This window comes from Trichosurus vulpecula, chromosome 2 (genome assembly GCF_011100635.1).
Source record: "Trichosurus vulpecula isolate mTriVul1 chromosome 2, mTriVul1.pri, whole genome shotgun sequence".
NCBI classification, from domain to species: Eukaryota; Metazoa; Chordata; class Mammalia; order Diprotodontia; family Phalangeridae; genus Trichosurus; species Trichosurus vulpecula.
In genome coordinates this window covers 134,374,945-134,398,692 of record NC_050574.1, presented here as the reverse complement: position 1 = coordinate 134,398,692, position 23,748 = coordinate 134,374,945, and the positions used below count along the sequence as shown (strand labels likewise).

At 44.3% G+C, this 23,748-nt stretch overlaps 3 protein-coding genes across 3 annotated transcripts; 2 read left to right on the top strand and 1 right to left on the bottom strand.

Moving 5' to 3' along the window:
• Positions 1-2,861: 2,861 nt before the first annotated feature.
• On the bottom strand, positions 2,862-22,753 carry CRYAB (crystallin alpha B). Its single transcript, XM_036743275.1, has 4 exons — positions 22,623-22,753; positions 5,774-6,159; positions 4,313-4,435; positions 2,862-3,214 (listed from the first exon to the last, which is right to left on the bottom strand). The coding sequence occupies exons 2-4, from the start codon at positions 5,969-5,971 to the stop codon at positions 3,011-3,013; spliced, it is 525 nt and encodes a 174-aa protein (XP_036599170.1). The 5' UTR covers positions 5,972-6,159; positions 22,623-22,753; the 3' UTR covers positions 2,862-3,010.
• Positions 7,072-8,805, top strand: HSPB2 (heat shock protein family B (small) member 2). The gene is made up of 2 exons (XM_036743274.1): positions 7,072-7,447; positions 8,232-8,805. Exons 1-2 carry the CDS (start codon positions 7,354-7,356, stop codon positions 8,684-8,686), a joined length of 549 nt encoding a protein of 182 aa, XP_036599169.1. The 5' UTR covers positions 7,072-7,353; the 3' UTR covers positions 8,687-8,805.
• Positions 11,059-23,601, top strand: C2H11orf52 (chromosome 2 C11orf52 homolog). The gene is made up of 3 exons (XM_036743276.1): positions 11,059-12,558; positions 22,182-22,231; positions 22,600-23,601. The coding sequence occupies exons 1-3, from the start codon at positions 12,480-12,482 to the stop codon at positions 22,846-22,848; spliced, it is 378 nt and encodes a 125-aa protein (XP_036599171.1). The 5' UTR covers positions 11,059-12,479; the 3' UTR covers positions 22,849-23,601.
• The last annotated feature ends 147 nt before the right edge of the window (positions 23,602-23,748 follow it).

Below are 23,748 nucleotides of genomic sequence, written 5' to 3'. Positions count from 1 at the left end.
TCCAATTCAAATTCCAAAATGCATAGGATTACCTAGATCAGGCCTGCACAACATACCACTCATGGGCTGAATGTTGTGCAGGCCTTCCCTAGACGGTGAAATCTTCCAAATGGTCTTATTTGTGGATGAAATTATATTGACAGCAGCAAGCAGAAGGAACATTGTACAGCCTCCTAAATGAGATTCATAGTTCACTCAAAAGTTTTTGACTACTTAATCGCATGTGAAAAAGCAAATGGATGAAAGACAGACAATGTCTAGATCAATAGTTCTCAAAGTTTTTGGTCTCAGAACTATTCTACTCTTTTAAAAATTATTGACCTTTTTAAAATTGAACTTTTTAATTTATTTTTTATTTAACCCTAAAAACTTTGTTTGTATGGGTTATATCTATCAATATTTACCATATTAGAAATTAAAACATCTTAACATTAGTATGAAAATAGGTTTGACCTGAAGATCCTCTGAAAGGGTCTTGGGGACCTCCAGGAGTCCCCAAACCATACTTCAAGAACTGTTGCTCTAAATCATAATTATAGAGTTGAATGGGACCACCTACAGAACCTATTAGTACATATATCTTTCACATGCACCACAAATAGAAAGTGGACTGGGCCCAGAATTAAGTCAGATGAGGCAAGTGGGCCGAATTATATTTGGAAAATTGTGCAATGCTTTTAATGACTCTAGGCTTCTTCTTAAAACAAAGGCTCTTTTTTTTTTAACCTCAGTATAATTCTAGTCATGCTGTATGGCCATGAGCCATGGAATATTCTAGTCTCTGAAGAATGAAAGTTGAGTATCACTCAAAGGGCAGTGGAAAGGTTGGATATGAAGAGCTTGAGTAGACAGCAAAATATTGCCAACAAAGAATTGAGCAGGAAAAGTGGCACAGAAGATGTCATTAGAGAGATATACAACCAGAAAAGCAGTGAGGCAAGTCACATAGTGAGAGGAAGGGATAGATAGCCCATGTGCTCCATTGATATCCCAGTCAAGTGATCTAGAGGAAATTGGCCTCTCTCTCACCCCATCAAATGGACCCACCAAGGAGAGCTTATGGGAAGATGTGAAGAAGAATTATCAGTTGGTTTCAAGTTAGTCATGGATAGCTTGTGATCTGCCCTCTCAGGATGAAAAAGAAAGATCAGGATACCTCAGTCTTCTAGCTTATTCATTGTGTCTTTAGTAGCTAGCTACTTAGGAGGTATATGGGGTGTTCAGGGAGGACTAACACCTCTGGTCTGAGGGCTGCCAAACCCTTTTCAGGGCTGCACATCCACCTTCGCTGTACATCTGGCATTCAACTCTCACTTATGCCTCCAAGAAACTGTAGCATGCTTGGCAGCCACTCCCTCATAGAGCTGTCTCTGCAGACCGGCTAAATGAGGTTGAGAGTAACTGACGGGCCTCAAACCTGTTGATGAATTAGGGGAATGTCTGCCCCAAGTTCGTGAGGACTTCCCCTGGAGGAATGGGCAGAGGAGAACAATTTTTTCCAATAGCCATGAAGGTGGCTGAAGCAGGAGCTGTGGAGTACTTGGAGCTGGGACAGACATGGAAGACTCCAAGGTCACGCACTTCATCCTGGGCCATAGCTAGTTGTCTCCAACTTTTGTCCTGACACTGCACTTCAATGACTCTGGAAGAGATAGTGAGGCTGATGACTTTGTACACCTCTGACTCACTTAAATCCAATTCACATAAGAGTCAAGCCATCACCCTGTGATGTCATTGGTCTTCTTTGAAAACAAAGGATGAACAGCTACAATAACAACTACTACTTAGAGGTTATAGTCAGGAGAGATTGGGAGATAACTTTTGAGGTCCTATTTATCACTTTTAAAAAAAACTATAAAGACAATGTGGCACCATCTGATAAACCTCTTACTCCTGCCTGTCCTCCTACCTTACTCCTACCCCACCATAGATGAACAGAAAGAATGCTGGGCTTGCAGTTGCCAGGAGCTGAGTTTAAATCCTGCCTCTGAGATTTGCTGGTTGTGTAACTGTGGGAAAATCTACCCTTCTATCCTCCTTCGAAATCTACCCTTCTATCCTCCTCAAAATCTATCCTCCTTCGAAAAAGGGATAATAATATCTATAGCACTTACTTCACATAATTGTCTTAAGGGTCAAAAAAGGTAATAAATATAAGTTGTGTTTTGCAAGTCTTAAAGCAAAAAATGCGCAAATGATCATCACCATCATTGTCTATGGTTCAGGCAAACTGGGGCCTCAGTTTCTTTGACTATAAAAATGCTGGAGATGGCCTCTGAGGTCCCTTTCAGCTATGATTTTCTGCCTACTCACCACAGAACCCCATACGCTTCTGTGATTTCCCACTTTAGTGCTTATGCCCGCTAACGCCGTCTCTGCCTATTTAAATTCTACCCATTCGACCACCACTTCTTCCATGAAACTTTCTCAGATTAAGCCTAGCTGGAAAATTTTCCTGCCCCAGACCTTCTGTAGCACTTTCTTTGTACCTGACTTAGCCACTCATCATGTTCTAGCTCGTATTATAATTATGTGGGTATGTGTTGTCTCCTTCCTACCAGACTGTAAGTTTCACAAGGGCAAGCAAGGACTAAGTCCTATTCATCTTTGTATCACCCCTAGCACCTAACACTGCTAGAGTGCTCTGCTCATCAAATGTGCGCTTCATAAGGTGCTTGTTGAATTTAGTGAATGATAAGTGGAGGTAGATTTGTTAGATCTACTAGAAATTCTTAGCTACAAATTAAAATGCAAATCTCTAAAACTAAGGGTAATAATTACACCAATTTTTTGCAGGTTACTAGATTAGCCTCTACTAAGGATCCTGAGATACCATGGACATTCAAAGATTAGACAATTGCTTGTTGCTGAATCATTTTATTGGCCTAGTAATTTGGGCTCTGCCCTCAGCATAAATAAATTAGCATTGGCACCAGTCATAAGGGATTGTACCCCTACTGGTGAAAGAGCTTTCCTGCCATAGAAAACACAATTTAGGGGATTGGGGCCTCTACTTCCGTGGGGCTGCAGTGACAGCAGGCTTCTCCTCACGAGTGATAGGAATGGTGCGCTCAGGGCCAGTGGCCTGTTTCCTTGGTCCATGCACAGTAAGGACCCCATCAGATGACAGAGATGAGGTGATGGAGAGTGGGTCCACATCAGCTGGGATCCGATACTTCCTATGGAATTCCCGGGAGATGAAGCCATGTTCATCCTGGTCCAAGGTAAGGAGGGACAAAGGTAGAAAGAGATAGGGAAAGAGGGAAAAAGAGGGAGGGACAAGAAGAGAAGCCATTAGAGCAGCACCACCACTTGCCCATAATCTAGTCATATTCTCACACCTCCTTTTTCCTCACTGCCCCTGAATACTGGGTAGGTACTTGAGGCATCTGAAATTAGTTTGGTTTTGGGATTCAGATTAGAGCCAAGCAAGGATTCCCTGGGTATGTTACTCCTTCAGTAGAAACACTGGGAGGTTTGAACCAACCCAAATATGCCTCAATTCCCAAATCCATGGTGGATTGGGTTGTTTCTGAGACCTCAGTGATTTAGATCATCACACGCAACTGCCTCGTTGAATTTAGGATTCCCAAGGCTAACTTTGGTGTGTTGAACCACAGACAAAATCTACAACTCATCTGGTCTGCATGGCACTTGGAGTGACAGAGAGCAAGTAGAACCAACAGGTTCCACCTGTATATCTTCAATTTGATCTTGCATCATTCCAACCCAGGGGTATGTTGGAGACAGCTTGAACCAGTTCCTAAGAGTCAATTGTAAAATTTTCAGTGTGAGTCTTTGCCTCTACAAATAAGGGCTTGATTTCTTTCTTTCTTTCTTTCTTTTTTTTGCTTGCCTGGACTTAAGAAAGTGATAGAAAAAAAATGTTACTAATGCAGATTAAATTTAAAAATACAATCCTTTTTTTCCTGGAGAGCTGGTTGCTACCAGCACACCCCTGATTCCAACCCAAAACATCTGGGCAGAAATGGACTCCACTGGGGTATGCTGAATGCAGTTTGCCACAATGCCTACAGTTTGGGATTAGTTACCAGGTGATTGAAGAAAGGTGTATCAAAAACCTTCCCCAGGAATTGATGTTTATTTCTTGATACGGAAAGACTACACCAGACTTTAGGATCCGAAGGACAAGGCCTTGGGCTAACCCTTCATATTCTCTGACCTTTCAAAACTTCAAGAAGTGGTCTCTCTGACTAGTGATTTTCACATGGTCTTAGCATTCAGGGAGTTAAATACAGCTCTGAAACTTGAATAGTAGGGTAAGGCTTCCAATAAGAAACAGGCCAGATACCTGACGCTCTTCATGCTTTCCATGAACTTCGACCACATCGCCCAGCACTTTGACTTTGAGCTCCTCTGGAGAGAAATGCTTCACATCCAGGTTTACTGAGAACTTGTCTTTCTCCAGGCGCATCTAGAGACATTGGAGAAAGTTCAAGAGAGGGGATGACTAGGAAGTTAAGAGATTCTCTCTCTCTCTCTCTCTCTCTCTCCTGTAGGTGGCATTGATAAGACAACAGATAAAGCACATCTGTAAACCTCTTCCATCCAGGAATCCTTCTTTCTCCTTCCTTCCCCCATCTTCTGCCCCACCCCCTGGGAAAATACCTTTCCTTAAAAAAACAAAATCATAGCTTTCTGGTTCATGGGATCCTTGGCCACCAACCCTTAACTGAGCTTATAGGCTTGGGGGAGAAGCCAGGACATTCTCAAAGATGCCCAAAGTGTGAGCCAGGATGCCCACAGTGTGTCTACACTAAACAAAAGATGGGCCAGGCTGTAATTCTCATGTTTATAACCTACCCCACCCCTCTCAGTTTGCCAAATGCGAACCTCCAAGCTCCTGGATATTTATCTGTAAAAACAAAGGCTTCTTCTGCCTGCTCCTCAGGACTGCCAAGTTTCCCACCCACTTAATCTAGAAACCACCCAGCTTGCCCTTTCAATGCCCTTGCCCACTCACTCACTGGGCTCCTGTTTACTCATACTTCAATATTTTTAAATGAGGGTGTTGTTTGTGGCACAGCTCTTATCTGTCAACCTTCTCTCTTCTTCCAAAGCAGAGTAGAGAGCCTGAGTCTTGGACAAGTGTCCAGAATTTGAGCTAAGAACTAAAAAGATGGCCTTACTCCCTTCCTTACATTTAAGCCCACACTAATACTCCCTCCTAACCCAAAGAAACCCAACGATCACTGCTAGGAGGTTGACAGGCAGGAGGGAAACAAGATTGCTTTTTATGGTGTTACACAGGGAAGCTAAGAGTAAGGTCAGGGGCCCCTGAATCTTGGAAGAAAGCATTTACAGCATACAACTAAAATAAAACCACAAAAGATTGTCAGAAAAGTGCTGTAAAAAAACAGAACAAGTGATCAAGGAATGTTAGGGCTACTTCTTTCTGGATACTTTAAAGCAAAAAAGTAACCCCTATCTAGTAAAACCAGATTAAGGACTGCCCAGAACCTGGGAGCAAATGAGATGACTTCAGGGGGTCCTAAGGGATTTTATTAATAGGATATTTTGACTTTATCCTTCACGGAGAGTCTAAAATAAATTGGACCAGACTTGCTGAGAAACTGGTAGTGACCTCATCTTTCTACACTACCAGGCACAGATGCTTTAGACATCTGTGCTATAGATGGATATGAGATACTCCGTTGGGAAAGCTGAAGCTAGGAGCTCAAAGAGAGAGACTGCACCAAGAAATTGATGCCCCCAAAGAACCTGCCCGTTGCTTGACAGAGGGAAGACTTACCTCTGAGAGCCCAGTCTCAAGCCAGCTAGGTGTTCGAAAGAAAGAGGGTCGAAAGTAGAAAGGACTCAGGGCAGTGGAGGTAGGGAAGAGGTCAGACTCCAGCAGATGCTCTCCAAAGAACTGGTCAAAGATTCGGCTGGGTGAGTGGAAAGGAAAAAAGGGGCGTCGGATCCAAGGATGGTGGATGGCGATGTCCATGGTGGCTAGAGGAGTTTGTGTGGTACGGCTGGCTGGGCAGCTCCTTCAGACCAGGCTCCAGCTAGGCTCTTATATACCCAGCACCCGTGAAGTTTCTGGAATGGTGATGTCAGGAGTTTTATTATCCCAGTTCATGGAGGACTGGTGATCAGGGATTTGGCTGTGACACACACCCAGTACTCACCAAGCTAAGAAAAGAGAAACACAAACACGTCTGAGCTGGCAAGTGACTAGTCCTGGCCTCCAAATATGGGTGCTCTCCCCGCCCCTTGTTCCACCCCCCACCCGCTATCCCTCAACACTCTGGTTCTCCCTCCCCTCTTGCTAAGGCAGAGCCAGGAATCCCAAGCAGCTTGCCCCTCCCCCTACCACTATAGTCTCACATGCCAGGGGGATCAAGCCAGCAACTATCTTGGGCCCAGGCAGAGACTGGCAGGGAAGGAATCTGCCTGGGCTGGGTCCCAAGGACATTAACTCTTTGTGACTCCTTGGAGAAAGAAGACTAGTACTAGTGGTCAAGCTATGTCATTGTCTAGACATTTGTGCGTTGCCGTAGGTAGAAGGAAGGAACGAGGGGAAGTCGTTGACATCATTCTAGCCAGAAAAGACTTTTGTCTTTTCAGTGATCTGAGAAAGGAAATAGGGTAGGGGGTGGTTGTGGAGGGAAACACGCTTATAAAATTACAGAATTTTAGATAAAAGGGATGGCAGAGCAGGGATTAGGACCCAGGTTTTGAAAAGGAATGAGATCACCATAACCCCTCAGTCTTGTCTCCTTGAGAGGCAGTCTGGTATAGCAGATGGTACCTTGGTCTTGAGGTGAGAAAAACCTGAGTTTGACTGCTGCCTCATACACTTACTAGCCCTGTGACCTTGGGCAAAAAAAAAAAATGCCTTCAGTTCTTTGGCCCTCAGTTTCCTCCTCTGTAAAATGAAGCTGGACTGGATGTCCTCTTAAATTCCTTCTAGTTTGAACCAATGATATTTGATACCCAGCTCTCAGATGACTAGGTCTTCCTAGATTAGATTTAGGAAGATGCAGAAGGATTTAGGGTGCTGTCATCTGGGAAGCAGAGTCTGGGAAGACTCCGGTAAGGATGAGTCTCCTGCCCTCCTTGGATCCGAATCCAGTTCACTCAACCCAGCTGAACAGCTGAGCAACCGGATCCGAGAGGGAATTGGAGGGGGAGGGAAGGCACAATCCACAAAGCTTCCCTTCCCCCTCTCCCCCCCAGGGCTCTGAACTATTTTTGGGCAGTGCCGACCCCGCCCCAGTCCCAGCCTTCCCGGGGTCCTTTCCAGAGTACTGGCTATTCATCCTGGCAGGAGGGGCCCGCTGTGTCCGCAGGGGTTGATCCGTGGCTGAAGGTCCATCTGAGGCCATGTCGGGTCGCTCAGTGCCACATGCCCACCCGGCCACCACCGAGTACGAGTTCGCTAATCCGAGCCGCTTAGGCGAACAACGATTTGGGGAAGGTACAGGATTGACGTCGCCCCTCCCCCCACCTTCACTGATTTGGGGGGCTGATCTCCCAGCCCGCACTAACCATCACCCCCCCCCCAACCTGAACTAAATTGACCTCCCGAGCCTGATCATCTCTCATCCAAGACTGACTTTTCCCATCTGGGTTATTGCCTCATTCCCTTACTGACCCCCTACTACAGTCATCTGACCCAGGGGGATCCCACTGGATAGATGGCCATCACAGTCCTATAACTGGTACCTTCTCTCCACATCTTGGCTTCAACTTTTCTTCTTTCCCTTGTCTCCAATCCCCCATCCTATTTATTATAATTTTTGTATCTTCCCTCTCCCTCTCTCCCTTTCACTGGAGTCAAGAGGCAAATCTGGAATCAGAGGCAAATCTGACCTTGTCACTCGCTACCTATGTAACTTTGGTCCAGTCACCTCTTCTGTGTCTCAGTTTCCTTGTCTGCAAAAATGAAGAAGTGGCTGCCAGTGTAACTTTAGACACTACTCTCTGGACCTCAATCTCCTGTCTGAAAAATGAAGGGTTTGGACTCGATGGCCTCTATGATCCCTTTCCAGCTCCAAATATGTGGTCCCTTCTCTTTACTTCCACTCTTCTCCCTGTGTACCTTTCCCTCTCTTTGGCAAATCACTTTCCTTTTGCTCTTCCCCTCCTGTCCTGCCCTGTACCTTTTCTCTTCTCACTTCCCATTCTCCTTTTACACTTCTTCCCTTCATCACATCCCCATTCCCTACCTCATCTTTTCTTTCTGCTTATCTACCCCTTAGGCCTGCTCCCAGAGGAGATCCTGACTCCTACCCTGTACCATGGCTACTATGTCCGACCACGGGCAGCTCCAGCTGGGGAAAGCAGTGGAGCAGGGGCCTCGGAGCTCCGTCTTAGTGAAGGCAAGTTCCAGGCCTTCCTGGATGTGAGTCATTTTACCCCAGATGAGGTGACAGTGAGGACCGTGGACAACCTGCTGGAGGTGTCTGCCCGGCATCCTCAGCGCCTGGATCGACATGGTTTTGTGTCTCGTGAGTTCTGCCGTACCTATGTCCTGCCTGCTGATGTCGATCCCTGGAGAATTAGGGCGGCACTCTCCCATGATGGCATTCTTCACCTGGAGGCTCCACGAGGAGGAAGACATTTGGACACAGAGGTCAATGAGGTCCACATTTCTCTGTTACCTAGGCCTCCTGACCAGGAGGAAGAAGGGGAGGGAGACTGGATGGGACTCTGATTATCCCAAACCTGGCACCAAGCAAGTCCCTTTCTTACAGGAGAGGTTATTGCTGTATGGTGAAGAGAGCAGCTGCCCACCAGCCTAGAGACAGTTATATCTCATGGGGGAAAGGAAAGAAAAGGGGAAGGGGGAAGAGGATGGGAAGGGGACATAGCAGGGGTAAGGGGGTGGGGCGAATAATGGTGATCCAGAATGGAATGTCTATCTAGTTTGGTCCCTTGGGACATGTGATAGCCTTGTCATTCAGCTGTGGGTAGAGATGAATAAATCCAAATTCCAGGGCCCTGTTTGTGTTTCTCCCTGTTCTGTAACCTGGAGAATAAGACTAAGAGTGAGGGAGGAAGTTCTAGACAAGGTCTGCAGAACTCTTGGCTGGACAGAATGCTCATAATTTGGATATGCTGAGCTCAACGCCAGACTAAGCTCACAGCTGGATGTTGTGATTACAGCAGGACATTGGCACTGACTCCTAATCAGATTCCTAGCTCTGATTTTCTCACAATACAACAAAAGCCAGAGTGATCCTGGTAGGGGATGAGGGCTATGCCATCCAAACAAGCCAGAGGGCATTGTCTGGGCTGGTGATTAGAGATACAAAGACAAGGGTCTCCAGACAGTCTGGACTTTTCAAGGTAGAACCTGGGAGGGGTCTGGGGAAAAGAAAAGAACATGTTTTTGTCTAGGCAGTGTTGCCTACAGCAATGTCCTTCAGTTACCCGGCACCTAATTCTATCAACTAGACAGGGTTCTCACATTCAGGGGACTGAATACACCCAGGGAGCATGAATACTGGAATGAATGGATAGATAGATGGATGGATGGATGAACAAATGAACAAATAAATGAAAAAGCAGTAAGCAAGGAATCTTCCTCCACAATCACCCTTGTGCCCCAGTGTCCATAGCAGTCATATATCACGATGCTAGAAGGGTTTTTTAGAGATCATTTGACCCAATCCTTCATTTTATATATGAGGAAACTGAGACCCAGAGACTTAAGACCCTAAATTTGGAGATGGACAAGACCTTAAAGGTCATGCAGACCAACACCTTCATACAGATGAGGAAAATGAGGCCAATAAAAGGAAAGTGACTTGCTCCAGGTCATGAAAGTAGATAGAGGCAGAGCAGAGACTAAAATCTAGGGGGTTTTGCTCCTAACTAATTTTTTAAACTTACAATTTTTTTCAACTAATAATCATTTATTTTATCTCCCTCCCACCTCCCCTGCTTTGTAACAAATATGCGTGGTTAAGCGAAGCAAGTTTCCATATTTGCCATGTCCGAAATGTATGGCTCAGTCTTCATTTTTAGTCCATCACCTCTCCATCAGGAGAGAAATAGCATGCTTCATCATTGGTCCTTTGGAGCCATGGTTGGTCATTGTGTCAATCAGAGTTCTAAAGTTTTTATAAGTAATCCAGTACCTTTACACTGACTCCTACCCTCTCTTTCAGGCCATGGAGAAAGTATTTGACTCTAATTCATGAACCTAACTGCTCCATCAGCTTCTAGCACCATTTCTACTGCTTAAGGAAAGGACCAAACATATGCTGGGAGGGAGAAGGGGGTGGTGGTGTCCAGGCTCATATTTCAGGGTTGATGTGTCCAGAAAGGCTGGTTATTGCTTTCTTGGGGAAGCAGTGGTGAGGGAGGCCCCAAGGTCTGGGAAAGGGAAACTGCTGGGCCCCTAGTTACTCTTCATTCAGTCCTTGAATAGGCAACACACACCCAACAACTTTCCCCAAATTATCACTACCATCAGTCTGTCATTGATAGCTAAAAATTCTTGTTTACAAATTAACTAATTTATTGTCTCCAGTTAAAATGTAAATAGAGGTAAGAAGGTTAGTATAGTAGGTACCTTAATGTGATTGATCGATTTTTCAGCAGCTGTGATCCCATCAGTGCTGGGTACTCCCCGCAACCCATGCAACGCTTGTCCCTGCCCTCCTATATATCTTTAATAGGAGTTCCATACAATGAGTTGAGGATTTTCCTCTAAATCACTTGGCATTGATACCAATCAAGCATGAGGACTGTCCAACAGCTGTCCCTTGCTCTTGTTACTGGCCAGCCCATCTTTTTATCTGGTCACACACTTCTCTGATGACATCCTTTACCCTCCTTCTTTTCCTTAGTTCTTCATTTGTAATATGTTCCAGCCTGCTCATGCCTACCATTCAATTCAATTCTACATGCATTTATTAAGCAACTACTGTGTGCAAGATTTTTCCTAGGTGCTGAGGATACAGATAAGACACTACCTGCTCTCTAAGGACTTACATTCCACTAGAGAACACAATATACCCACAAATAATTAAATACAAAATATAATGTAATTTGTAGGGGTGAAGGAGAGAGAGCACTAACAGCCAGAGGATCAGGAAAGGCCTCACTTGGGAGTAGTACTGGCTTTGCCTGAGCTCTGAAAGGAGCTAGATGCTCCAAGAGTTAGAAGTAAGGAGGGAGAGATTTTCAGGCTTGGACAATAGTCTCTACATGTGTGTGGAAGGAAGAGATAGAATGACACACAGAGGGAAGAGCAAATGGGCCAGTTTAATTGGAATATAGAATCCCTGAGGGGGATTAATATGAAATCGACCTGGAAAAGGTAAACTGGAGCCATGGGCCTTTCCACTGCTGTCTGGGCAATCCCCAACTTCAGTTCTCAGGGTTCAAAGCATTCCTTGACTTGAAGTCATTTTTAATATCAATGCCCTTCTCTCCCAATTATTCCTTCACTAAAAAAAAATGAACGCTTACTAAATAGATATAATATCACAAAAAACATTGTAGAGAATACCAAGAAGTACAAGACATCGGCAGAGCACCATAATTCAGCATTGTAGTCCTGTATAGTTTACAAAGTGCTCTCTTCATGTATTGTCTCTTTTTCCCTCAATCAACCCTGTGTAGTAGTCATAGAGTAGAACAGGTACGATTTTCTTGTCTTTATAGATGAGAAATCAGGCTCAGAGAAATTCAGTGTGAGCTCAGTAGAACTGAGTTCCAATTCTGTCTTAGTCACAGTGGCACTAGGTAACACTATGCAAAGTAACCTCAATTTCCTTAGCTCTAAAATGGGAATGGTGACAGCCCCTACCTCGCAGGGTGTTTGCGAGGCTCAGATGAGGTATATACAGCTCTTTGCAAACCTTAAAGCAATATACAAATATGAGCCGTAATTATTCTTATTTCATAGAAGAGTAAACGGAGACTTAGAGAGATTAGGTGATTTGCCCACAGTCACAGGAGCCAGGTTTCCGAACAAAACCTAGGTACTCCAAAGGCGCATCTTTCAACTATATATACACCAACCAACCCTGGTCTTTAAACCCTAGACCTCAGGGCACATGTGTTCAGTGCTTGTGTCTTGCCTTAAGATCTGGGGTTCAAGAAACAAGGCACTGCTTGACTCAGAAAGGTAGTCAGCTAAGCAAGCCACGCTCCCCTTTTCTCAAAGGCAACATCCACAGAGTGGAGGACACTTTTCTAGGCACTGGAGGCTAACACCTTATTCCATCTCATGTTTCTTTGCACGGGAGTTTGTTGTCTAAAGCCTAAGGTTTCTGCAAAGGAGCTGCGAATTCTCAAGGATAAGACAATTCCCACCTGAGGTCAGCCAAGTGTGTGTGGCCCTATCCCTCCTCCTGTAATGGGCCCACCTGACGATCCTTCCAGCAGGTGGCATAGGAAAGCTATGCTGTTCCCTGTGCAAGGGGAGAAACCTGACACTGACAGACTGCTCCCTGGGAGCAGCCACTTGTGGCTGGACAGGAAACCAGGAAATGCACTCTCCTTTTATGTGGAAAAACACCCTTGGGGACAGAGCACCATGGGAAACCAGCTCTGCTGTGGGAGAAGCTGGTGAGTAGTGGGCAAAAGGAGATTATCATTCTGTTAATAATCTCTGTGTGGGGAGAGGGACGCCTCAGCCTGGGCAAGAGGCACCAGCAACTTGGTTAAGTGTCTTGCAAGAGAAAGCCAGCCCAGAGACAGGCTTCTGCTGCCTCCCTGTGCCTGGCACCTCCTGGCTCCTGTGCCTACTCCCATCCCAGCACCTGCTGCTGGACTTACTCCCTGGGAGAGCCCAGAGAAAACAGTGAGTGGGTGTTATGAGGCAGAAACTGACTGTGCAAATTCCAGTCAGTCTGTCCCTGTTCAGTCCTAGGAAGGAAAATCAAATCCTGGTCATTCTTGCTTTTTCTTACTCCTCTTCACTTTCTTCTTCCTCTTCCTCATTTTCTTCCATGTTTCTTCATATTAAGATAATCAAGTTTGGGGAAATGTCAAAAATGACAGAAGTGAGGAGGAGGCTATTTGGATATCCGTAGAATACGTATATAGACTGAGTGCTGGATTTTGGAGTCAGGAAAGATCTGGGTTCAAATCATACCTCTGACATTTATTGGTCATGCAATCATGGATGGGGAAGTCCTTTCACCTTTCTGAGACTATTTCCTCATCTGTAAAATGGAAGTAATATTTCTGTAGAATTTCTGTAAGAAATCTTAAATCGCTGTGTAAATGTCAATTATATTGTTATTATTTTGTGTCATTTATATATACACATATTTCTATCCTTATATACACACATGTACACACACACACAACATCAAATGAATGGACATGGCAGGACCCTTCTAGAGTATGGTGACCACATGACCCACATTTTCTATGATAGTCATGATTCTTAGAAAAGAAAGTGTGCTTTTAATAAGGCTTTTTTAAAAGGATTATTTCTCTTTCTCTTAGTAAATATGGCCACCATATCCAAGGATCATCTTTTTTTTATAGCCTAGCTCTGGCTGGTCAGTCTCCACCCCAGTTCAAACTAATATGGATCTTTGTTCATAAAAGCCTCCATTAAAAGAGAAGGCATAGTCCTCTTTACTTCCTCTCTCCATTTTCTAACATTACTAAATAAGACAGTGTTTCCTTTGGTCTAATCTAAATTCAGTTTGTCTTTTATCTTCAGTAAGCAGAAATAAAAGTTACTGCCCTCTCTTAAATTATCCTTCAGATATTTGAAAATACTGTGAAAGATACTTTCAGGTTTGGTTTTTTTTTTCATTTGTGAATTTGGTCAAATGCTCTGATTGGGGTGTGGCCCATCTCTGTGATCTGGGCATCCCTGTACAATGTCCACATGGGAACGGTGGTGACGTCATCACTTGAAATGCTCGTATCACGTGGCATGGACTTGTATAATCTATGATTGACTTCCTTATCTCCTCTCCACAAGCAGATCAACTGGAGGAGGGGAGGTCACTTGGAATATTGAAATTCTGGGATCTATGATTTAATGGATAGTGGTAGGATGAGGCTGTGTATGACAGAGCAGAGATGAATATGCTTGACAGCCTCTGCACAAAGGTGGGGATGGGGGGTGGGGTGGGAGAGTTGGGAATAGGAGGGAAGGTACAGAGTGGAGACATAGCTTTAAAAGTTTCTATTCTTCATATCTACTTTGTATAGTGGATAAAGACCTAGGGTCCTCCCAATTTAGAAATTTCAAAATGTGTTGAAAATTCCCTGATTTCTAAAGCAGGGAAAATGACATGGCCTAGAAGCCTGACCTAGAACTTTTTTCATTTTTTCTTTTTTAAAGAAGGAACTAAAGATCTCTGGGGAGGCTGCACTTAGTCAACCAGATGTGGGTGGCTTTGATTAGGATTAGGATTTCAGTTACAAGAACAAATATCTATGAAGAACTTAGACTGGCTTTCCTGGATCCAGTGGCCCTTGGGATCAAGTAGACAGAAGGGCACCATCAGGGACCCCAGGGATCCAGAAGGGAGTTATAAGAGGAAAGTCTGTTGTCCAATGTGGGCATAACAGCTGAGTCAGGAAGCCAAATCTGGTCCTCTAGCTCCATGAACAGAGTGCCTCTGGAGAGAGTGGTAAAGGTTAAATATTTCTGGCTTTCTCAGTTAATTAAAAACAAGGGCCGGGAAGAGGGGAGGGAAATCACCTTTGAAGGAAGAGACTGAAGGAGACTCCAACCCACCCAGCCCTAGGTGTGACAGTGTCAAGTGAATCTTCACAGTGGAAGACCCAGGACAAAGTTCCCTCCAACAAAGGCACGGGGGGGGGGGGGGGGGGATCCCTGAATTCAAAGACATTCCATTCAGGATGGCAGCTCTCCCTTCCTGGCTCCTAGGATTAGTCAGCCAGACAATCCCAGAATAGCTCTGAGTTAGGCAGCATTCCTGGCAGGTAGTGAGTGGCCTGATTGCCCGAGACTGTATTTTGGGCTCAATTATGTCAGTTGTACCAAATAACCTTCCAGAAAAATCTGTTTGGGGTGTATCCTGCACTTCATAATACTCACTGACTTGCATGCCTTTGGGACAGCCAGTCCCTGTTGCGAAGTAGAATACCCAGGGGAGGAAAATATGGGAGTTTCTGTTTCTCCTGGGGACTCAGAATGCTCAGGAGACCCCAGACCAGGCCATCTGAGAAGTGAACACAGAGGCTCTGGCTCTGGCCAGAGAATTGGCTGGAAACCCTGCAAGTACACCCTCATTTTTGTGTGAAAGACCTGTTTGTCTGGAGAGTGCTACAGATTCCTCCCTATTCAGTCTAGTTCTGGAGACAGTTGCCAGACTCTGAGCAACAGGCTGAGAACTCCTGACAGGAAACAGCACATGCAAGTCAATCTCAAGAAGAAAAGAAACAGCATGGTAGAAATAGCACCAGACCCAGTATATGATGTACAATGTACAGTAAATGTATTGTATGGCACTGACTTGTGCTGTGGCCCCTCCAATGACAAGACCAACTCTGAGCTTGCCTGTAACAAGGTAAATGAAAAGCCAGTGCATTGGAGGGTATCTGCTCTTTCCTGCCAAGAAGGGCCTTCGGGGAACATAAGCCTGAGCGATTTGTAGATTAAAGGAATACTGTAGACATAGCATATCTGGATTGCATCAAGGCATTTGATTTAAGATATCCTGGGCTGAATGATAGGTGGATTCAAAATTGGTTGAATGACCAGACTCAGAGTATTGATTAATAAATAGATCGATAACAACCTGCAGAGATGCCTCTAGTGGCCTTCTTCATAACTCTGAATTCTATTCCATTCATGTTCAACATTTTTACCAACAATTTGGATGAATATAAAGGTGGGTATGCATACCAAATCTGCAGATGACACAGACTGCAGAGATAATCAGTACATAAGTTGATAGGCAATAGGTGGTATAGTAGACAGAGCTCAGGGCCTGGAGTCAGGAAGACCTGAGTTCAAATCTGGCCTCAGACATTGACTGAGTGACCTTGGATGAGTCATTTAACTTGGTTACTTCAGGGCTGTTGTGACGATCAAATGAATTAATATTTGAAAAGCACTTAGCACAGTGCCTGGCACACAGTAGGCCCTATATAATTGCTAGATATTATCATTATCATTATTAGTATAATTAAGACACAATTCATCAACAAGCATTTATTAAGCCAAACTCCAGAGATACAAGGGAAAAGCAAAAAACTCCCAAAACTCCGTGCTTTCAAGGAACTTACAATCTGCTATGTGGGAAAACATACACAAATTATTACATACAAGTTAAACACAGTAGCCTTAGAAGAGATGGCACTAGCAGCTGGCGGGACTACTGAAAGCCTCCTGAAGGCTGTGATGCTTGAGCCAAGTTTTAACGAAGCAATGGATTCTAAGAGACAGAGTTTTGGGCAGAAAGCATTCCAGGCACAGGGTCAGCTAAAACAAAGGCAAAGAGAGAGGAGATATAGTAGCATATTTGAGGGGCACCAAGTAGACTGGGGTGGCCTCACTGTAAAGTTCATGGAGAGAAATAATCTGTTTAAAAAATAAACTGGAAAGATAGAAAGGGGCCAGGTGGTGAAGGGTGGTTAAAATGATAAAAAAGGGTTTGTATTAAAAAATCCTAGAGGTAGTAGGGAGCCATTGGACTTTACTGAGTAAGAGAGGGACATAGTCAGACTTGTCTTTAAGAAAACTCAGTGTGGAGAGGAGACTGGATCAATGAGGTGGTTATTGTAATAGTCCAAGTGAGGGGTAAGGAGGGCCTGAACTAGTTTGGTGGTTGTGTGAATACTGATAAGGGAACAGGCTAGAGAGAACTAGAATCAGAATCCACAAGATTTGGCAACTGATTGTATTACAGTGTTAGTGAAAATAGAGTCAAAGATGACTCAGAGGTTATGTGCCATTGATAGTTATAAGGAAGTCTGAAAGAGGAGTGGGCTTTTGGGGGAAAGATAATGAGTTCTGCTTTATGTTGATTTTGTTGATATGTTAAATTTGAGATTACTATGGGTTATCCAGTTTAAAAGGTGCAATGGGCAGTTGGTTGCAAAGGACTGGAGGTCAGGACAGAGTATAGAGAGAAAAGAGAATAGGGCCCAGGACAGAGTCTTAAAAAAAAAAAAGGCTTCAGTGAGTGGGCATGACATGGATGAAAATTAGGCAAAGTCGATTGAGGATGAGTGGACACAGAGGTAGGAGGAGAACCAAGAAAGGGCAGTGTCATAAAGATCCAGAGGGGATAGAGTATTCAGGAACGGAAAGGTAGTCAACAGCATCAACAGCTGCAAGAGGTCAGGAAGAATGAGGATTGGGAAAAGATCACTCAATTTATCAAACATTGGTAACTTCGGAGACAGTAGTATCAGCTGAATAATGAGGTTGGAAGCCAGACGAAAAAGGGTTTAGGAGAGATTAAAAAAGAGAACATAGAGGGATTTAGTGTAGATGGCTTTTGGGGGGGGGTTTATTGAGGAGAGGAGAGATATAGATTGATGGCTAGAGAGGATGGTAGTAGGGTCAAGAAAGAGGATTTTTAGGGACAGCTAGGTGGCACAGTGAGTGGGGCACTGGCCCTGGAGTCAGGAGGATCTGAGTTCAAATCCGGCCTCAGACACTTGACACACTTTTGTAACAATAAGGCAAAAATAACAATGTAGATGATAAATGTCGAAATGCCTATGTAGTTCTGTATCGCAAAGTATATGAGACTCTCCACGTAGAAGGTAGAAGAAGTAAACCATTTATTCAGACACCGGAGAACCATATCCCACAAGCCATTTACCCAGTTTATCACAGCAGTAAAACATTCCACACACAGTATAACAACCTGGAGCCTCGCCATCCCAAATCCTCTCTGACCCCCTACTGGGGTCTTCTCCAAAACAAACTCGCAGGCTAAGTCAGCCTATTGAGGTCTAACAATCATGAGGGCGGCCATTAGCAGCCATAACTGTGCGTGCTCGCTCTCTCTCTCTCTCTCTCTCTCTCTCTCTCTCCCCATTTCCTGTGACACAACCTCCTTTTCCTATCAGTAAACTCCTTCTACCACATGTGTCTTAGGCTTCCTGTAATGTAAGCAGGTCACATGGCCTATTAATGGGTGGGAAAGATCTTCAAATCTATATTGCTACTACGACTTACTAGCTGTGTGACTTTGGGCAAGTCACTTAACCTCAATTGCCCTGCCTTCCCCCCTCAAAAAAAGAGGATTTTTTTTTTAAAGATGAAGGTGACCTGAGTTTATTTGGAGGCAGCAAAGGAAGAACAAATAGACAGGGAGAGATTGAAGATTAGAGCAAGAATGGAGTTAATACTGGGGAAAGTCTGCTGGAGAAAATAGTAGATGGGATTTAGGGTACATGTCGAAAGGGGTGGCTTTGCCAAAGAGAAGGCCATAGCTTCATTGAAAACTGAAGTAAAGGAGGAGAAAGTGGTGGATTTTAAGGAGGATGAGAGATAACAATAAGCGAAGAAAAGGGAGCTGATGGTAAATGGCTTTGAGTTTTTCAGGTGAAGTATGAGGTGAGGTTCTTATTTGAGAGAGTGGAGGGAGAGGATGCTATGGGAGAAGAGAACAGAAGGTTTGGGACAGATGATGTGATAAGTGGGATAGAGAATAAATTAGGGATGAGTAGAAGTATTTCTGGGATAGCCAGGTGGCACAGTGGATAGAGCACCAGGCCTGAAGTCAAGAAGACTCATCTTCCTGAGTTCAAATCTGACCTCAGACACTCACTAGTTATATGATCCTGGACAAGTCACTTAACCCTGTTTGTCTCAGTTTCCTCATCGGTAAAACGAGCTGGAGAAGGAAATGGCAAACCACACCAGGATCTTTGCCAAGAAAACCCCAAATGGGGTCACAAAGAGTTGGGCAGACAGAAAACAACTGAAAAACAACAACAAAGAAAATTTCTAGCTATATAGCGAGGACCCAGATGAGATTATAACGCCTTTGTAGTACACATATAATCAATATGATTTCATGACTTCCTCTAATTCTGCAGCACATGAATAGGAGTAAAGGAGCCAAATGGTGAGAGTAATCCAAGGTTGGGGTTTGGCAAGATGTGAGCAGTGAAAAGAAAAGGAAGCAAGGAGTTTGAAAGCAAAAGATTTTTTTTTTTGTTCAGTTGTTGGAGTTGTGTCTGACTCTTTGTGACCTCATTTTCTTGGCAAAGGTACTGGCGTGGCGTCCTATTTCCTTTCCAGCTCATTTTATAGATGAGGAAACTGAGGCAAACAGGATTAAGCAACTTACCCAGGGTCACACAGCTAGTAAGTGTCTGAGGCCAAATTTGAACTCAGGAAGAAGAGTTTTCCCAACCCAAGGCCCTGCATGCTATCCACCGTACTACCTCACTGTCCTTGAGCAAAAGATAGTAAAGAGTTGAAATGATTCTCCCAGGGTTCAAGACTAGGAAGGAAGGAGAGTGATGGCCTAGGAAAACAACAATACAACTGGAATAAATACAGTGTTTTGAGGTGTGTAAAGCACTTTATGCATTACCTCATTTGATCCTTTTGATAAATAAACATTTGACAAATATATACAGGACAACCTGGGGAGATAGGTGCTATTATTATCCTTTTTATACTGAGGATGAGAATTTAAGTGACTTGCCCAGGGTCACACTGCTGGTAAGTGTCTGAGGCAGGGCTCAACAAAGGTATTTCTGACTCCCAGTCAGGAAACTTTATCCACTTTGCCACCTAGCTGCCCTGAGGGAAAGAGAGATTGGAAGTCAAGATGAGGACAAAGAATAGGGTTAGGAATAATAAGGCATCTGGATGGATGGAAATATAAAGTACCTCGATAGGATAAAGAAATTCCACAGTTCTTAAACATAGTAATGGAAAACTTGTGGGTGGTGGCCTGATGAAGAATATATCAAGGTTCTTCTTCCACAACATGACTAATGTGGAAATATGTTTAATATGATTGGACATGTATAAGCTATATTAGACTGCTTTCCATCCTGGGGAGGGGGGAGAGAAGGGAGGGAGGGAGAAAAAAATTTGGAACTCAAGGTCTTGTAAAAGCGAATATTGAAAACCATCTTTTACATTTAATTGGAAAAAATATAATGCTATTAAGTGGGAGAAAAAAGAATATATTAAGAACCTTTCCTGTGTGTAGCTAAGTTGAGGTCAAGGAAGTTGAATTGATGAAAGGAACACCAACAGGTAGGTTGAAGTTCCCTATTATAAGGGCAGGAGTTAGATTAGAGAGGAACACTGATTAAGGCACCAAATGCATTGAGAAAGTAGGGAGAATGTCCTGGGGGTCCATAGATAATGATACTATTAAAGGCACCAGGATCAGTACTGAGTGATATACCTGGGAGGGGACTCCAAAAAGGAGAGGTTGTTTTGGAAGAGTTATCACTAGCTTGGTGAGCAGAATTGAGGAACTAGGAATGTTTACCCTCAAGAACAAAAGACTCAGGTGGAAGTCTATGTAGTTGCCTTTAAAAATCTGAAATACTATGTAGTGAAAGAGAGATTCAATTTCCTCTGCTTGGCTCCAGAGGGCAGAAATGAGAAAAAAGTCACATTTCAGTTCACAGTAAGGATTATTAATCAATCTATCACTAAATAATCATTTATTAAGCACCTACTATATGTCAGGTGCTATGCTAAGTGCTAGGGATACAAAAAGAGGCAAAAGACAGTCCTTGCTCTCAAGGAGCTTACAAGCTAACGGAGGAGACAACATGCAAACAAATATATGCAAAGCAAGCTATATACAGGATAAATAAGGAAATAATTAACTGAAGGAAGGCAATGGAATGAAGAGGGATTGAAGAAGGCTTCCTGTAGAATAGGGCTGTCCAAAATGTGGCCTGCATGCAGCCCCACAGTGCAGCCCACCTACAAGCATAGAAATTTACATAAATACTTTACTAAATGAATCGGAGCTACTGCAGAGCTCTCACTAAAATGGCAAATCAAAATATATTGTCTGTTGTTTCAATAAAAACCTAAGGTTGAACAGCCCTGCTGTAGAAGGTGGTATTATTATTGTTATTATTAATTATTATTATAACACTAAAATCCTGTTCTGATACCACTTCATGGTGTGACGTGGCCCACATTCTCAAAAGCAATGCCAGCAGAACACAAGCTCTGTCAGGGAGTCCCACCAAGTAGGAAAGACTTCTAGTAAAGACCTACCCAGAAATAGATGGCGTTCCTAGAAGATTATCACCAGACGGTTGACTACCAGGTGATGTTTTTTGTTGTTGTGCAGAGTAATTCATGATTACTACCCACCAAGATGGGGCATGGGGAGGAAGAAAAGGGGTTGCGATGTATCTATGTCAGTGAAGCAGTGTATCTTTGGATGTATTGAAGGAGAATCATGATGATGATGACGATAATGATGAGGATGAATGTTTATCATCAGCCAGGGGTAATATGGCACAGTGGATAATTAACTGAAGGATAATGAATCTATTGAAGGAGAATGACCATGAATATTTATCATCAGTCAGGGGTAGTATGCACAACGGATAGAAAGCTGGTATCAAAGTCAGGAAGATCTGGATTCAAGTTCTGCCTCTGACACACATACTGGCTGTGTGACCTGGGAAAGACACTTCTCAGTGCTCTGGGCAACTCTAACAATAGAAGTTGGAAAGAAAGTGTCACCTTGAGGAAAAAGTTTCCTCACCCAGGAGTTCCCTATACCAAAAAAATCATAGTCTAGTCTCTATCTCTATCCTAGCCTATCCATCAGCACTACTACTGTGCATATGTGTTTAGGGCTGGGGGGTGGAGAAGGAGTGTGGGAGAAGTTATAAAGAAAGGGAATGGTGTACACTTAGATGACATGTGTCTTCCATCACAGGAGCTGCCCATCATCTTTCCACAAGAAAAAGAAAAGAGGTAATTTGGGGATTCAGAATGGGGGCTCTAAGGAGACCGGGGGAGTAGGGGGATGGAGAGGAAGAAATTAGAGAGAATAAAGAAAAAAAGTGTATTTGGAGAGGGCAGGGGGTTAAATGGAGCAGTGGAAAAGGAAGCTTTGGAAACAACATGGAGGAATAGTTTAAAAAAGAAAATCTGTAGAGCTGAAGCCACCAACAAACCCCAAAGCTCCTGACTTTGTTCCTCCCCCTTAAGATATAGTAGTAGGGGGGTTATTGATGAGTCAAGAATTTAGTTGTTAACTATTTGGGTCCCTTCCCTTCAGGGAGTCGAGCAAGAGGAAGAACAGAGAAGCAGCAACAGAAGAGTACGAAGGTAATGTAACAGTACATTCCTGTCCCAATTCCAACACTTGGGAAAAGGATTCCAACACTTGGGACAGATGGGACTCAAGGTTTGGTAGGGCTTGCTGGTTCAGTTCTTAGGCAGAATAAGAGATGAGTTTAATCAATCATCCTGATGAATATCTGGTCACTGGACCCAGATGGCTCTGGAGGAGAAAGTGAGGCTGGTGACCTTGCACAGTCCTCCCTTACTCAAGTCAAAGTCAACTGCAAGTCATGTCATCATTTCCCTGATGCCACAGTCCTCTTCTAAAGCAAAGGACAAACACAACAACAATCTGTTGGGAGTAAGGCACAAAACCAAAACTCAACCCCCTAAATCCTTCCCATTCCCTACAGGGCCCTGAGACAATGGGACATACCTATGAGCTGGTGTCGGAGTTGCCCAGGTCTGGAAAGCGGAGTCGAGGCCAGCAGTCAGAGGACAGCAGCTTGCATTATGCAGACATCCAAGTGTGCAGCCGGACCCAGCCAAGATCTGCCCACGAGGTGAAGCACCTACAGATAGAGAATGCCACCGAGTATGCAACCATTAGATTTTCCCAGGCCACACCCCACTATGACAGCAAAAATGGCACCCTTGTGTAAGCCTGGGGTATGAAACACTGGAGCAGAGAACATGGGGAAGTCCCTATCCTATATCACCAGAGGACAAAAGTCCTACACTCCTACAAGAGATAATCTGATGCTGTTGGGGACTAGGTGGCAGCCCCTGTTTCTTTGTCAGTTTCAAAGTGTCTCTGGGCTCCCTGGAGCTTTAAGACCTGACTTCCTTTCAGGGTCTGTCTATATGTTTTAAGAACAGAGCTATGCTGGTATCAGAAACCCAAAGTCGGATGAATTTCCACAAAGCTGGCAGGCCTAGGCTCAGTTTCCAAGAGTGATAGGCTGGTCCCTTGCTCCCAGGAAAAATACAAAAAATGATGGTAACTCTATAAGCCACTGGACAAAAGCCTGATTACCACCTGGGGGTAATTTGATCTAGGGGAAACCCCAGAAGCTAGAGAAACAATTAACCCCTGAAGATGCTGCTTCCTGGAGCTCAGGCTCTCCTTCCCACCACGGGAAAGCACAATGTCCGTTCCCGTTCTGAGACTAGCAGCCCCCTGTCCATCCAGTCATGGAAAGCGGACACAGAAGCTCCTCCATTGGACAATAATTCATACTCATACGAGGGGCGATCCCATGGTGGGAAAGGGAGCATTTCTAAGGAGAAGAGGGAGGAGTGGGGACCATGAAAGAGGCTGTGTAGAGATGGGGTTCGTGCTAGGGATTGGCTCGGGCTCTCCGAGAACCCCGAGGGCTGGCCCTGCCTGTATGGAGAAAGGGGGGTCTGCGGGGGTGAATAAACCGATGTGGAACACGCTGCCTGGGGATCTGGTGCTTTCTCTGGGGAGAGGGGGCGTTTTCGCGGTGGTCGACTTCCTCCCGCCCCAAGCAAAGGTTTAGCTCTCAGACCTAGGGCCTCTGTCTGGGAAGGGACCAGGA